This window comes from Ammodytes marinus (assembly GCF_949987685.1).
Source record: "Ammodytes marinus genome assembly, chromosome: 24".
NCBI lineage: Eukaryota > Metazoa > Chordata > Actinopteri > Uranoscopiformes > Ammodytidae > Ammodytes > Ammodytes marinus.
In genome coordinates this window covers 1,623,131-1,638,102 of record NC_137228.1, presented here as the reverse complement: position 1 = coordinate 1,638,102, position 14,972 = coordinate 1,623,131, and the positions used below count along the sequence as shown (strand labels likewise).

The 14,972-nt window shown below is 47.5% G+C and overlaps 2 protein-coding genes across 2 annotated transcripts; both read left to right on the top strand.

Annotated features, from left to right (window-relative positions):
- Positions 1 to 216: 216 nt before the first annotated feature.
- LOC307269796 (histone H4) lies at positions 217 to 528 on the top strand (the record flags this gene model as incomplete). Its single annotated transcript, XM_080052839.1, has 1 exon — positions 217 to 528. The coding sequence occupies one exon, from the start codon at positions 217 to 219 to the stop codon at positions 526 to 528; it is 312 nt and encodes a 103-aa protein (XP_079908965.1).
- Positions 529 to 8,439: 7,911 nt separating this feature from the next.
- LOC307269807 (histone H4-like) lies at positions 8,440 to 8,751 on the top strand (the record flags this gene model as incomplete). Its single annotated transcript, XM_080052857.1, has 1 exon — positions 8,440 to 8,751. One exon carries the CDS (start codon positions 8,440 to 8,442, stop codon positions 8,749 to 8,751), a length of 312 nt encoding a protein of 103 aa, XP_079908983.1.
- Between the last annotated feature and the right edge of the window lie 6,221 nt (positions 8,752 to 14,972).

The window sequence follows — 14,972 nt, the reverse complement described above, 5'->3', positions numbered from 1 at the left end:
TACATGAGCCAGCATGAGTAGGCCCTAATAGACCTTGCTGGGAAAGTGTGACATCACAGTAAGAGAAATGTAGAGTTAGACAGTGAGACCATAAAACACTCTTTCTGCCTTTTCTCAGGCTAGGATGAACACATTTATACTACATAGGATCTCAGAATGCAATACACCTCCAAATTCCCACCGGTGAAGTAGGCCTTTAATCTAGTGAAAGCAAAAATGTCTGGTCGCGGAAAAGGAGGCAAAGGACTCGGTAAAGGAGGCGCTAAGCGTCACCGTAAAGTTCTCCGTGATAACATCCAGGGAATCACCAAACCCGCCATCCGCCGTCTGGCTCGCCGTGGCGGAGTGAAGCGAATCTCCGGTCTGATCTACGAGGAGACCCGCGGTGTGCTCAAGGTTTTCCTGGAGAATGTCATCCGTGACGCCGTCACCTACACCGAGCACGCCAAGAGGAAGACCGTCACCGCCATGGACGTGGTGTACGCTCTGAAGAGGCAGGGCCGCACGCTCTACGGCTTCGGAGGATAAACAGGACCGATCATAACAACAACCCAACGGCTCTTTTAAGAGCCACACACTACGTAGAAAGAGATTATTCCTACAAATCTTCAACCGAAATCATGATTCCAAAATGCTCATGCAGTACTATTTTCCTATCGGCCTTAACTAACTTCTCTATTTCTGCAATACAAGTAATACATATTCTATATAGGTTTTGCACAAACAGTATATAAAGTAATACATTGAAAATGGGCAATGTGAACATAATTTACAATATTTTCTTTTGAATGTGGCTATTTCCCCCTTCCCTCCAAGACATGATCATATTCAATATTAATGCTTACCCATCAATATACACTCATTATAACTCATTAACTGAATAAACAAACTTTCCTCACAGGAAAATGTGATCCCTGGAACACTGTTTGAAGTTAGAACGTTTCTTGAAACGTTACTGTTTCACAGTTTGGTTTACAAACATATTCTAGTCTTACGTTTGGTTCAAGGCTCCTCAAAATAATTTTGTTTAGATTTTTGATGATAGAATTATTCAACACAAATAAACTAACAGGCTCTGCAAATGTAAACACATCCCCCGCCTCTGAAACTGCATAGTGCACCTTTAAAGTAATAACTATTTGACTCATTCCACGTCTTTCAACGAGCGTCCTTTACACACAACCAATTCAAATATATAATTTCATGATTCATCTTTAACATGTGCTCATAGCAAGTGCCCCTGACTGCAGCTCGCAGATCGAGGAGGAGCTTAAATTTCCCTAAATGTGGGCTGGTCTAAACGATTCGCTCGAGCTCTAAACGTTTCGCTCGAGCTCGGGGGCGCCATCTTGTGGCGCAGATCCGGCAGCACATTCTCAAACGTCAATACAGCACAGCACAATGACTTAGAGACATACTTTTAACTTGTCAAATGTCTTTTTTTACCATGAAAAATAAATAAATAAATAAATAAATATATATAAAAACCAGACACATATTATTTTGAACACTCAATTATATTAGCTTAGTCAAATAAACCAGACAGAAGACTTTGCATCATTGATTTTTTTTATTTTCACCCCAGGCAAAAAAATAAATATATATATGTTTTAGCCAAATACATTCCTTAAGCTTCCAACCCTGTTCCCGGTTTCCAGTTGTCAATTTCCCAGCGTCTATAAAGGAAACAGATTGCAGTTCCTATAGGCACAATAACAATGCAAGATGTAAAACAGATAATTGAAATAAGTGGAGGGATTACGCTTTAGTCTAGCAATAGTTGACTACAAGACTAATTACTCACATGACCTCTCACCTGTAGTCCTCCTTCCACTCGTCGCCGTTTCCTGTCCTGCAATCGGTCTTCTTCAGACCTTAGTGATTTAATGACAACATACATTCACTATGAAAACATTCATGTTGGTCTGTTGACAGTGAGTAAAACAGTTTTTTTTTTGTGATTTGATTCATAAGTGTGATATTCAGGGCACTTACGGCATGGGGAAGTTCTGCAGGAGAGTGAGACACAGTGGCGGCTCCTGACAATAATCTCAGGGGGGGCAATTGTTGCCATGATGGGAAATATGACCCAAAATCAACCTAAATCAGATAGCATATGACAATGTCATATTGCATTTAACTGTTTGTTTTTCCTGTTCATCTGGCATAACCACTCTGGCAACATTAGACAAGCATTGCACTGTACAGTATTTTTGGAAATTAAGTTAGTTAATTTCTTGAATAAAATTATTTTAGCTCTAAAATGATTTAATTATCCGGCTGTGGCCATCACAGATAACTTGTCATCTACCAGTGTGCTCCTCAGATAGGCTTCCTTTAAAAGTTAGGAGACAAAAATGGATGCTGGCATAGCATGTGCAACATTAACAGTGCTAATCATCACATTGGTTTGGGTTACTACTGTCTACAGCACTTGGTAGGCGGGTTTATGTCGGACGGTGAAAGCAGCTGTCAGCTAAACGACGATCAACAGCTGATCGCCGTTCAATAGCCGATCAGCTGTTGAACGGCGCTGGCTCGTATATGCAGATTGATGTTTAATGTTTGTTTTACCTTTTCTGAGAGATGATGCATAGGGGTGACACCCAAAGTTATCCATGCGGTCTCTGTGCTGCCATCAGGATGGATAAAAAGCCAGTATACAGTCCATATCATCATGCAGCGGCAGCAGGACAGAGCGTTAGCGCATTAGCATCCTGCTAACCTCGTTAGCCGTTCAAACGAGCCCCGTGAAAATCCGCGTTTATAAGATCCCCCAATCCATCTTGGTAGATACTTGCTTGATGGTTACATTTTGTCTGGGAAAGACCTAGTCCGAGTCCGATCAAGTAAGTAGCTTGCCAGCCTAGCCTGAGTTGATATAAAGTTGTGTTGGTCTTGAATATGACCGCTCTGGGCTGCATACTGGACATGTGACTGTATCAGTCACTGTAATTGGTTTATTGTTTACTGTACGTATGACGACAACACGTTAGGGCGAGCACCCCCGGAACCCATAGAGATTGCATTGCGAGGCTTGCAGTTTGAAAAAAAAAAGTTTTACATTGATGTCTATGAGAGCGCTGGGGGCGATTTTCAACCAGCCCGACATCGCCCCAGAGTGACGGTACAGAGCACAGACGCTGATTGTACAATGATATTCAGACTTAGATGCAGGTAAAAACTGTATTGAAATCATAAATTATGATTATTAATACAAAAAAAAACAAAAAAAACATCATTATTATTCATTATTATATTTTCGTTTTTTGCTGATATGGCTCAAGGAGGGCGGCGCCCTATCGCCCTCTATGGGCGAGCCGCCACTGGTGAGACACCACCATCTCCTAATTTGCAGCATGTTTTCCTTTGAAGAAGGAAATGCAGGAAGATGTTAAAAAGAAGATGTTGTAAAAAAAAAATAACACCTTGTACACTAAGCATAATGTGTCACGATTTACACATACCTCGCTGAAATCACACTTGGCCCCCATTACAATGTACAGAGTGTACTGTAAGTCAAGAGGTACTGGTTAATATAATGTCAGGCGTATTCCCAATGATACATTTTTTTCAATACAAATTAATGTGGTTTTAATGTAGCAAGCAAACATTTTTACAGACAACAGCAATGCTATAACATGCTGATTAGGTCTTACCATCAAAACAAACACGCCGCAGTTGTTGGAGAACCCTTGCTTTGTTAGGCCCTGAGGTGTGAACAATGTATTTTAATAAAAGTATGGCAAGAAAATAGTAAAAAGTTAGCAAATGCTATTATGTAATGTCTCACCTGGACATCATCCACACCAAGCTCTCTCCAGGGGCCAGAAGAGAGGCTGTAAGCAATGTGTCTGTACAAATAATAAGCGAAGTAAATAAAAGTAACTCAACTTCAATCAACTTTTGATTGACAAGCATGCATAAACGCTTGGAACAAAGCTTGAACTGAAGAAGGAAGAGGTTGGAACTTCAAATAAAAAAGTTTTCATAACGGGCTTAAACAGAACTGCCCAACTCAAAAAAGATAAATAGTTCTGTTTCCATCTGTTTAAGGAATGAAAATTGTTGGAATATGGAATGGAATATTTTAGATCAAATAAAAACAGAACCATTGATTAAAACCAACAAAAGGACAAGTGGTTTAAAACAGAACTACCACTGTCCAGATGGTAGGTGTTTCCAGGACAGCAAGAGGTCGACAAAGTCACGTGGACTCTCTGCTCTAAGGTTGAATTTTACTGAAAAGACAACCCCACATGGGCAAGTGATAACTGCCCAACCACCTGTGAAACAGAAAAAAACAGTAATAACTGACATTAGGAGCATGTATAGCTAACCTACTACATAATGATAAGTAATTTATTTAACACAACAATGTCCAACGGTTCTGGGCAGGGCATACACTTTCAGTAAGTCGATCTTTTGGGTCGGTCTCAGGCGGGACTCTGAGATCTTCCGGAGCATCGTCTGCACAATCTGTTCCAGTGGGGCCTTTTGCACCCCACGCCTCGGGTCTACCTCCACCCCCAGGTATCTCACCGTGTCCCCTGGGCCCACCATTCTTATGGGCGCTCCATCGATAGACCAGGGCTGACAATCGTTGATCTTGCATGTCCGGCCGCGGTGAGACAGCAAAAACCCATGACATTTGTTGGGGTTAACCTGGAGGCTCGTAAGCCCAGCGAACTTTTCCAAAATGGCCAGGTTCCTCTGCATACCCAGCGAGGAGTCGCTCAATAGTACCAAGTCATCGGCGAATGCCAGCGCCGTTATTTTAGCCAAACCGCAGGAGAACGCGGTACCCCTGGCCTCCAGGACTCGGAGGAGAGGGTCAATTGCCAGGTTGAATAGCAGCGGAGAGAGGGGGTCTCCCTGCTTGACCCCTTTGCCCATGATGATTCTCCCTGTCCGGCCTTGTCCCGTGGCCACTTTGGTGAAGCAGCCTTGGTAACAGCTGGAGATCAAGCGGATAACAGAAATATCCACTCCCCTGTGTTCCAGCACCTGCAGTAGGTGTTTGTGCGACACTGAGTCGAACGCCTTGGCGAAGTCTATGAACACAACGGCCAACGATCGTCCATCTCTCCTGCTTTGTTTCATAAGACTATCCAGGACGGCCAGGTTCTCCTCACAGCCCGGGGCCTCAATGAATCCTCTCTGCCTCACGTGGACCTCGCAGGCGTCCTTCAGGCGATGGTGTAGTACGCTGGACAGGGCCCTCACGACTATTGAACTGATGGTGATGGGCCTCCACTGGTGAATGTCTCCTCTCAGGGCCTCATCACTTGTCTTGGGTAATAGGGTTGTCCTGCTGCCCTTCAGACTTCTGGGCAATTTCCCAGTCAAGAGCATCGCATTAAACAGGCTCGCCAGTTTGACCCCTCCCGAGTCCCACCTGAGCAGGTCCCTTTTCCGAATGCCATCCGGGCCTGGTGCTGAGCCAGCCCTCATCCGCTTGATTACGTCTAGGACTTCTTTAGGGCTAACTGGGCAGTAGAATGGGCTATTGTCAGCGCGCGGTAGTACCGCAAATTGGCCCAGGTCCACGAAGCCATCCACGCCCCCCCAGATCCTGGCGTAGACAGCCTCAACCTCCTTGAGGTCGATGTTGCACGTGGCCTTCCCCATTCCATCAAGAATCATTTTGGCCGCCATGTTCTTGTTCTTCTTATACAAGGTCCTCATGGAAGGTCGGTAGGGTCGACCTTTAGCCTTTGTGGTTCTTACCCTGCGGATTAGTCTGCTTTTCCTCCGCTTGCCTCCAATGGTCTTTTGCAACTGTCTGACATATGCGCTGATCGTTTTGGCGCAAACCGCCAGGGGGTCAAGCGCCCCCTCCACCTCTTTACCGGTCAATGACCAGGTAATCACGTCCTTCACCATATCCACTGCAGGGGCGGGCTGCAGCGGCATTCCGAGGTCCTGGAGCCCGCCAAGATACGGGTCCAGGGCAGCTGGCCGGTCGCCTACCACCACTGCCCTTTTGTATATTGCGTTGCATCTGACGGTCACTTCCCGGAGGGTAAACCGTTGCAGGTGCTGCTGCGCGATCATGTATTTCTTTGGACTCGGCTTCACACCATGCAGCAGGCCTTCCAGGTAGCCAACCTCACTGTCGGTCCAAGCCTCCTTGGGACCTTTTCCTGCCTTGATCTCGCACTCTTTCATGTAGGCCCCCGAGTGTTTGATCCGCATGTGTTGACTCAAGCCCCTTTGGGATCCAAAGGTCTTTACACGCAGACCGCACGGCTGATCACCTTTCCGTTTCTCTTTTCTAGTCGCAGATCCGCATTGGGCGGCGTGGCGGATGGCCGAAGCCGCCACTCGACACGAGGTCGCACATCTCCTACATATGAACAAGGTCTTTCTCAGGCAGTGCACCTTCTTGAAATGGTCGGTGGCCTCCTTCAGGGTAGTGAGAGTTACCTCACACAGGGTACAGTCCTGTCTCAGCCACGGTACTCTTAAGCCCAAAATCACGGTGTTGGGCAAGGCCGATTTGTTTGTCCAGGAGTCCCTCCACTCCTTGTCCCAGCTCATCAGGAGCATGCTCTTTCTAGCCATGGTCGTGGGAAACAGGACACGCTTGGCCGTGCCACTGTTTGTCATTTTCGTAGCGCTTGTCCTACTCAATGTTCCTGGTGCCAAGCCCAGGGCCCTCACTGCCAATAGGGAACGATCACGGACCTTGGTTCTGCCTAGGCGGCCCGGACTGAGGGACAGAGAGCCTTCCCCCAGCCTGGTTCGGATGAAACCCGGAGGCACTCTCCGGGGCGGGGTAGACATTCTGGGAGAGTGCAGCCAAAATGTCCGGTGCAAGCGCTGCTGAATGAATATCACTGTCAATTTTCTGCCGTTAGGATCCCACCGATAGTCAACCGAGTATACTATCCACTTCAACACTTCCCGCAACCTAGATACGGCATCGAAAAAATTATTCATCATAGCAAGGCCTTGGGATGGCGTCTCATCCATCAAGGGGTCCTTAGCCATCGAGGTCCGAGTCAAGGCACTCTTAGGGGGCAAGGTCCCCTCGTGGTCCTCCCATGATCTTTACGTGGGTCGCTCGAAAAGGAGTCCTGGTGCCGGGGAGGCACTCTTTATCCATTTGGCCCACAAGCGCGGTACTCAAGAGGGGAAGGGGGCAAGGTCCCCTCATGGCACCCATCGAGAGTTAATCGTCATGGCAGGGCCTCAGGATGGTAGCTCGTCCATCGGGGGGTCCTTAGCCATCGAGGCCCGAGTCAAGGCACTTTTAGGGGGCAAGGTACCCTCATGGTCCTCCCGTGATCCTTGCGTGGGCCGCCCAAAAGGAGTCCTGGTGCCGGGGAGGCCCTCCTTATCCATTTGGCCAACATGCGTGGTACTCCAGAGGGGAAGGGGGCAAGGTCCCCTCATGGCACCCATCGAGAGTTAATCATCATGGCAAGGCCTCAGGATAGTAGCTCGTCCATCGGGGGGTCCTTAGCCATCGAGGCCCGAGTCAAGGCACTTTCTGGGGGTGAGGTCCCCTCTTGGTATCCATACGGATCTTGCTTTGGCTACCGGGGGACAGGTTCCTGGGCCGGGAAAGCCATCCCTATTCATTGGACTTCAGATAAGGCGTCACGGAGGAGAACGTCCCCTCAAAAATCGGGTGCAGTACCGGGCTTGTCCACACGGTGCGCACCCACCCAGCTCGTGTCCTCAGCCCCCATCCACAAGGCCTACAGTAGTGGCGGCCCCAGGGGTGTATGTCCCCTCTTGGTCACATGGCGGTCAGGGGTCCCTCATCGACTTTCGGTCCCTCCCCACTGACAAGCGCCTATCCAGTGACTCCGGCCTTGTTTTGGGTCTGATAAATGCACGCATCCCCGAAGGTCAGCGCTCGTTGGCATGTATTAGCTCTAGAATTGCCACAGTTATCCAAGTAACGTTGGAGCGATCAAAGGAACCATAACTGATTTAATGAGCCATTCGCAGTTTCACTGTACCGGCCGTGTGTACTTAGACTTGCATGGCTTAATCTTTGAGACAAGCATATAGATAAATAGTTAGAAATTAATTAAATATGAATAATATATATAGAATACAAATATATAAATATGGTTAAAATATAAATATGTATGTATAAAAGATTTAGAAATACAAAATTAATATTATTTACTGTTTAAAAGCTGGTAGGTTGGAGTTCATGTAAATGGATATGACTGATATGCTGTGTTGCCCTACAGACTGCAGTACATGAGCCAGCATGAGTAGGCCCTAATAGACCTTGCTGGGAAAGTGTGACATCACAGTAAGAGAAATGTAGGGTTAGACAGTGAGACCATAAAACACTCTTTCTGCCTTTTCTCAGGCTAGGATGAACACATGTATACTACATAGGATCTCAGAATGCAATACACCTTCATATTCCCACCGGTGAAGTAGGCCTTTAATCTAGTGAAAGCAAAAATGTCTGGTCGCGGAAAAGGAGGCAAAGGACTCGGTAAAGGAGGCGCTAAGCGTCACCGTAAAGTTCTCCGTGATAACATCCAGGGAATCACCAAACCCGCCATCCGCCGTCTGGCTCGCCGTGGCGGAGTGAAGCGAATCTCCGGTCTGATCTACGAGGAGACCCGCGGTGTGCTCAAGGTTTTCCTGGAGAATGTCATCCGTGACGCCGTCACCTACACCGAGCACGCCAAGAGGAAGACCGTCACCGCCATGGACGTGGTGTACGCTCTGAAGAGGCAGGGCCGCACGATCTACGGCTTCGGAGGATAAACAGGACCGATCATAACAACAACCCAACGGCTCTTTTAAGAGCCACACACTACGTAGAAAGAGATTATTCCTACAAATCTTCAACCGAAATCATGATTCCAAAATGCTCATGCAGTACTATTTTCATGTCGGCCTTAACTAACTTCTCTATATCTGCAATACAAGTAATACATATTCTATATAGGTTTTGCACAAACAGTATATAAAGTAATACATTGAAAATGGGCAATGTGAACATAATTTACAATATTTTCTTTTGAATGTGGCTATTTCCCCCTTCCCTCCAAGACATGATCATATTCAATATTAATGCTTACCCATCAATATACACTCATTATAACTCATTAACTGAATAAACAAACTTTCCTCACAGGAAAATGTGATCCCTGGAACACTGTTTGAAGTTAGAACGTTTCTTGAAACGTTACTGTTTCACAGTTTGGTTTACAAACATATTCTAGTCTTACGTTTGGTTCAAGGCTCCTCAAAATAATTTTGTTTAGATTTTTGATGATAGAATTATTCAACACAAATAAACTAACAGGCTCTGCAAATGTAAACACATCCCCCGCCTCTGAAACTGCATAGTGCACCTTTAAAGTAATAACTATTTGACTCATTCCACATGTCTTTCAACGAGCGTCCTTTACACACAACCAATTCAAATATATAATTTCATGATTCATCTTTAACATGTGCTCATAGCAAGTGCCCCTGACTGCAGCTCGCAGATCGAGGAGGAGCTTAAATTTCCCTAAATGTGGGCTGGTCTAAACGATTCGCTCGAGCTCTAAACGTTTCGCTCGAGCTCGGGGGCGCCATCTTGTGGCGCAGATCCGGCAGCACATTCTCAAACGTCAATACAGCACAGCACAATTACTTAGAGACATACTTTTAACTTGTCAAATGTCTTTTTTTACCATGAAAAATAAATAAATAAATAAATATATATAAAAACCAGACACATATTATTTTGAACACTCAATTATATTAGCTTAGTCAAATAAACCAGACAGAAGACTTTGCATCATTGATTTTTTTTATTTTCACCCCAGGCAAAAAAAAAATATATATATGTTTTAGCCAAATACATTCCTTACGCTTCCAACCCTGTTCCCGGTTTCCAGTTGTCAATTTCCCAGCGTCTATAAAGGAAACAGATTGCAGTTCTTATAGGCACAATAACAATGCAAGATGTAAAACAGATAATTGAAATAAGTGGAGGGATTACGCTTTAGTCTAGCAATAGTTGACTACAAGACTAATTACTCACATGACCTCTCACCTGTAGCCCTCCTTCCACTCGTCGCCGTTTCCTGTCCTGCAATCGGTCTTCTTCAGACCTTAGTGATTTAATGACAACATACATTCACTATGAAAACATTCATGTTGGTCTGTTGACAGTGAGTAAAACAGTTTTTTTTTTGTGATTTGATTCATAAGTGTGATATTCAGGGCACTTACGGCATGGGGAAGTTCTGCAGGAGAGTGAGACACCACCATCTCCTAATTTGCAGCATGTTTTCCTTTGAAGAAGGAAATGCAGGAAGATGTTAAAAAGAAGATGTTGTAAAAAAAAAATAACACCTTGTACACTAAGCATAATGTGTCACGATTTACACATACCTCGCTGAAATCACACTTGGCCCCCATTACAATGTACAGAGTGTACTGTAAGTCAAGAGGTACTGGTTAATATAATGTCAGGCGTATTCCCAATGATACATTTTTTTCAATACAAATTAATGTGGTTTTAATGTAGCAAGCAAACATTTTTACAGACAACAGCAATGCTATAACATGCTGATTAGGTCTTACCATCAAAACAAACACGCCGCAGTTGTTGGAGAACCCTTGCTTTGTTAGGCCCTGAGGTGTGAACAATGTATTTTAATAAAAGTATGGCAAGAAAATAGTAAAAAGTTAGCAAATGCTATTATGTAATGTCTCACCTGGACATCATCCACACCAAGCTCTCTCCAGGGGCCAGAAGAGAGGCTGTAAGCAATGTGTCTGTACAAATAATAAGCGAAGTAAATAAAAGTAACTCAACTTCAATCAACTTTTGATTGACAAGCATGCATAAACGCTTGGAACAAAGCTTGAACTGAAGAAGGAAGAGGTTGGAACTTCAAATAAAAAAGTTTTCATAACGGGCTTAAACAGAACTGCCCAACTCAAAAAAGATAAATAGTTCTGTTTCCATCTGTTTAAGGAATGAAAATTGTTGGAATATGGAATGGAATATTTTAGATCAAATAAAAACAGAACCATTGATTAAAACCAACAAAAGGACAAGTGGTTTAAAACAGAACTACCACTGTCCAGATGGGAGGTGTTTCCAGGACAGCAAGAGGTCGACAAAGTCACGTGGACTCTCTGCTCTAAGGTTGAATTTTACTGAAAAGACAACCCCACATGGGCAAGTGATAACTGCCCAACCACCTGTGAAACAGAAAAAAACAGTAATAACTGACATTAGGAGCATGTATAGCTAACCTACTACATAATGATAAGTAATTTATTTAACACAACAATGTCCAACGGTTCTGGGCAGGGCATACACTTTCAGTAAGTCGATCTTTTGGGTCGGTCTCAGGCGGGACTCTGAGATCTTCCGGAGCATCGTCTGCACAATCTGTTCCAGTGGGGCCTTTTGCACCCCACGCCTCGGGTCTACCTCCACCCCCAGGTATCTCACCGTGTCCCCTGGGCCCACCATTCTTATGGGCGCTCCATCGATAGACCAGGGCTGACAATCGTTGATCTTGCATGTCCGGCCGCGGTGAGACAGCAAAAACCCATGACATTTGTTGGGGTTAACCTGGAGGCTCGTAAGCCCAGCGAACTTTTCCAAAATGGCCAGGTTCCTCTGCATACCCAGCGAGGAGTCGCTCAATAGTACCAAGTCATCGGCGAATGCCAGCGCCGTTATTTTAGCCAAACCGCAGGAGAACGCGGTACCCCTGGCCTCCAGGACTCGGAGGAGAGGGTCAATTGCCAGGTTGAATAGCAGCGGAGAGAGGGGGTCTCCCTGCTTGACCCCTTTGCCCATGATGATTCTCCCTGTCCGGCCTTGTCCCGTGGCCACTTTGGTGAAGCAGCCTTGGTAACAGCTGGAGATCAAGCGGATAACAGAAATATCCACTCCCCTGTGTTCCAGCACCTGCAGTAGGTGTTTGTGCGACACTGAGTCGAACGCCTTGGCGAAGTCTATGAACACAACGGCCAACGATCGTCCATCTCTCCTGCTTTGTTTCATAAGACTATCCAGGACGGCCAGGTTCTCCTCACAGCCCGGGGCCTCAATGAATCCTCTCTGCCTCACGTGGACCTCGCAGGCGTCCTTCAGGCGATGGTGTAGTACGCTGGACAGGGCCCTCACGACTATTGAACTGATGGTGATGGGCCTCCACTGGTGAATGTCTCCTCTCAGGGCCTCATCACTTATCTTGGGTAATAGGGTTGTCCTGCTGCCCTTCAGACTTCTGGGCAATTTCCCAGTCAAGAGCATCGCATTAAACAGGCTCGCCAGTTTGACCCCTCCCGAGTCCCACCTGAGCAGGTCCCTTTTCCGAATGCCATCCGGGCCTGGTGCTGAGCCAGCCCTCATCCGCTTGATTACGTCTAGGACTTCTTTAGGGCTAACTGGGCAGTAGAATGGGCTATTGTCAGCGCGCGGTAGTACCGCAAATTGGCCCAGGTCCACGAAGCCATCCACGCCCCCCCAGATCCTGGCGTAGACAGCCTCAACCTCCTTGAGGTCGATGTTGCACGTGGCCTTCCCCATTCCATCAAGAATCATTTTGGCCGCCATGTTCTTGTTCTTCTTATACAAGGTCCTCATGGAAGGTCGGTAGGGTCGACCTTTAGCCTTTGTGGTTCTTACCCTGCGGATTAGTCTGCTTTTCCTCCGCTTGCCTCCAATGGTCTTTTGCAACTGTCTGACATATGCGCTGATCGTTTTGGCGCAAACCGCCAGGGGGTCAAGCGCCCCCTCCACCTCTTTACCGGTCAATGACCAGGTAATCACGTCCTTCACCATATCCACTGCAGGGGCGGGCTGCAGCGGCATTCCGAGGTCCTGGAGCCCGCCAAGATACGGGTCCAGGGCAGCTGGCCGGTCGCCTACCACCACTGCCCTTTTGTATATTGCGTTGCATCTGACGGTCACTTCCCGGAGGGTAAACCGTTGCAGGTGCTGCTGCGCGATCATGTATTTCTTTGGACTCGGCTTCACACCATGCAGCAGGCCTTCCAGGTAGCCAACCTCACTGTCGGTCCAAGCCTCCTTGGGACCTTTTCCTGCCTTGATCTCGCACTCTTTCATGTAGGCCCCCGAGTGTTTGATCCGCATGTGTTGACTCAAGCCCCTTTGGGATCCAAAGGTCTTTACACGCAGACCGCACGGCTGATCACCTTTCCGTTTCTCTTTTCTAGTCGCAGATCCGCATTGGGCGGCGTGGCGGATGGCCGAAGCCGCCACTCGACACGAGGTCGCACATCTCCTACATATGAACAAGGTCTTTCTCAGGCAGTGCACCTTCTTGAAATGGTCGGTGGCCTCCTTCAGGGTAGTGAGAGTTACCTCACACAGGGTACAGTCCTGTCTCAGCCACGGTACTCTTAAGCCCAAAATCACGGTGTTGGGCAAGGCCGATTTGTTTGTCCAGGAGTCCCTCCACTCCTTGTCCCAGCTCATCAGGAGCATGCTCTTTCTAGCCATGGTCGTGGGAAACAGGACACGCTTGGCCGTGCCACTGTTTGTCATTTTCGTAGGGCTTGTCCTACTCAATGTTCCTGGTGCCAAGCCCAGGGCCCTCACTGCCAATAGGGAACGATCACGGACCTTGGTTCTGCCTAGGCGGCCCGGACTGAGGGACAGAGAGCCTTCCCCCAGCCTGGTTCGGATGAAACCCGGAGGCACTCTCCGGGGCGGGGTAGACATTCTGGGAGAGTGCAGCCAAAATGTCCGGTGCAAGCGCTGCTGAATGAATATCACTGTCAATTTTCTGCCGTTAGGATCCCACCGATAGTCAACCGAGTATACTATCCACTTCAACACTTCCCGCAACCTAGATACGGCATCGAAAAAATTATTCATCATAGCAAGGCCTTGGGATGGCGTCTCATCCATCAAGGGGTCCTTAGCCATCGAGGCCCGAGTCAAGGCACTCTTAGGGGGCAAGGTCCCCTCGTGGTCCTCCCATGATCTTTACGTGGGTCGCTCGAAAAGGAGTCCTGGTGCCGGGGAGGCACTCTTTATCCATTTGGCCCACAAGCGCGGTACTCAAGAGGGGAAGGGGGCAAGGTCCCCTCATGGCACCCATCGAGAGTTAATCGTCATGGCAGGGCCTCAGGATGGTAGCTCGTCCATCGGGGGGTCCTTAGCCATCGAGGCCCGAGTCAAGGCACTTTTAGGGGGCAAGGTACCCTCATGGTCCTCCCGTGATCCTTGCGTGGGCCGCCCAAAAGGAGTCCTGGTGCCGGGGAGGCCCTCCTTATCCATTTGGCCAACATGCGTGGTACTCCAGAGGGGAAGGGGGCAAGGTCCCCTCATGGCACCCATCGAGAGTTAATCATCATGGCAAGGCCTCAGGATAGTAGCTCGTCCATCGGGGGGTCCTTAGCCATCGAGGCCCGAGTCAAGGCACTTTCTGGGGGTGAGGTCCCCTCTTGGTATCCATACGGATCTTGCTTTGGCTACCGGGGGACAGGTTCCTGGGCCGGGAAAGCCATCCCTATTCATTGGACTTCAGATAAGGCGTCACGGAGGAGAACGTCCCCTCAAAAATCGGGTGCAGTACCGGGCTTGTCCACACGGTGCGCACCCACCCAGCTCGTGTCCTCAGCCCCCATCCACAAGGCCTACAGTAGTGGCGGCCCCAGGGGTGTATGTCCCCTCTTGGTCACATGGCGGTCAGGGGTCCCTCATCGACTTTCGGTCCCTCCCCACTGACAAGCGCCTATCCAGTGACTCCGGCCTTGTTTTGGGTCTGATAAATGCACGCATCCCCGAAGGTCAGCGCTCGTTGGCATGTATTAGCTCTAGAATTGCCACAGTTATCCAAGTAACGTTGGAGCGATCAAAGGAACCATAACTGATTTAATGAGCCATTCGCAGTTTCACTGTACCGGCCGTGTGTACTTAGACTTGCATGGCTTAATCTTTGAGACAAGCATATAGATAAATAGTTAGAAATTAATTAAATATGAATAAT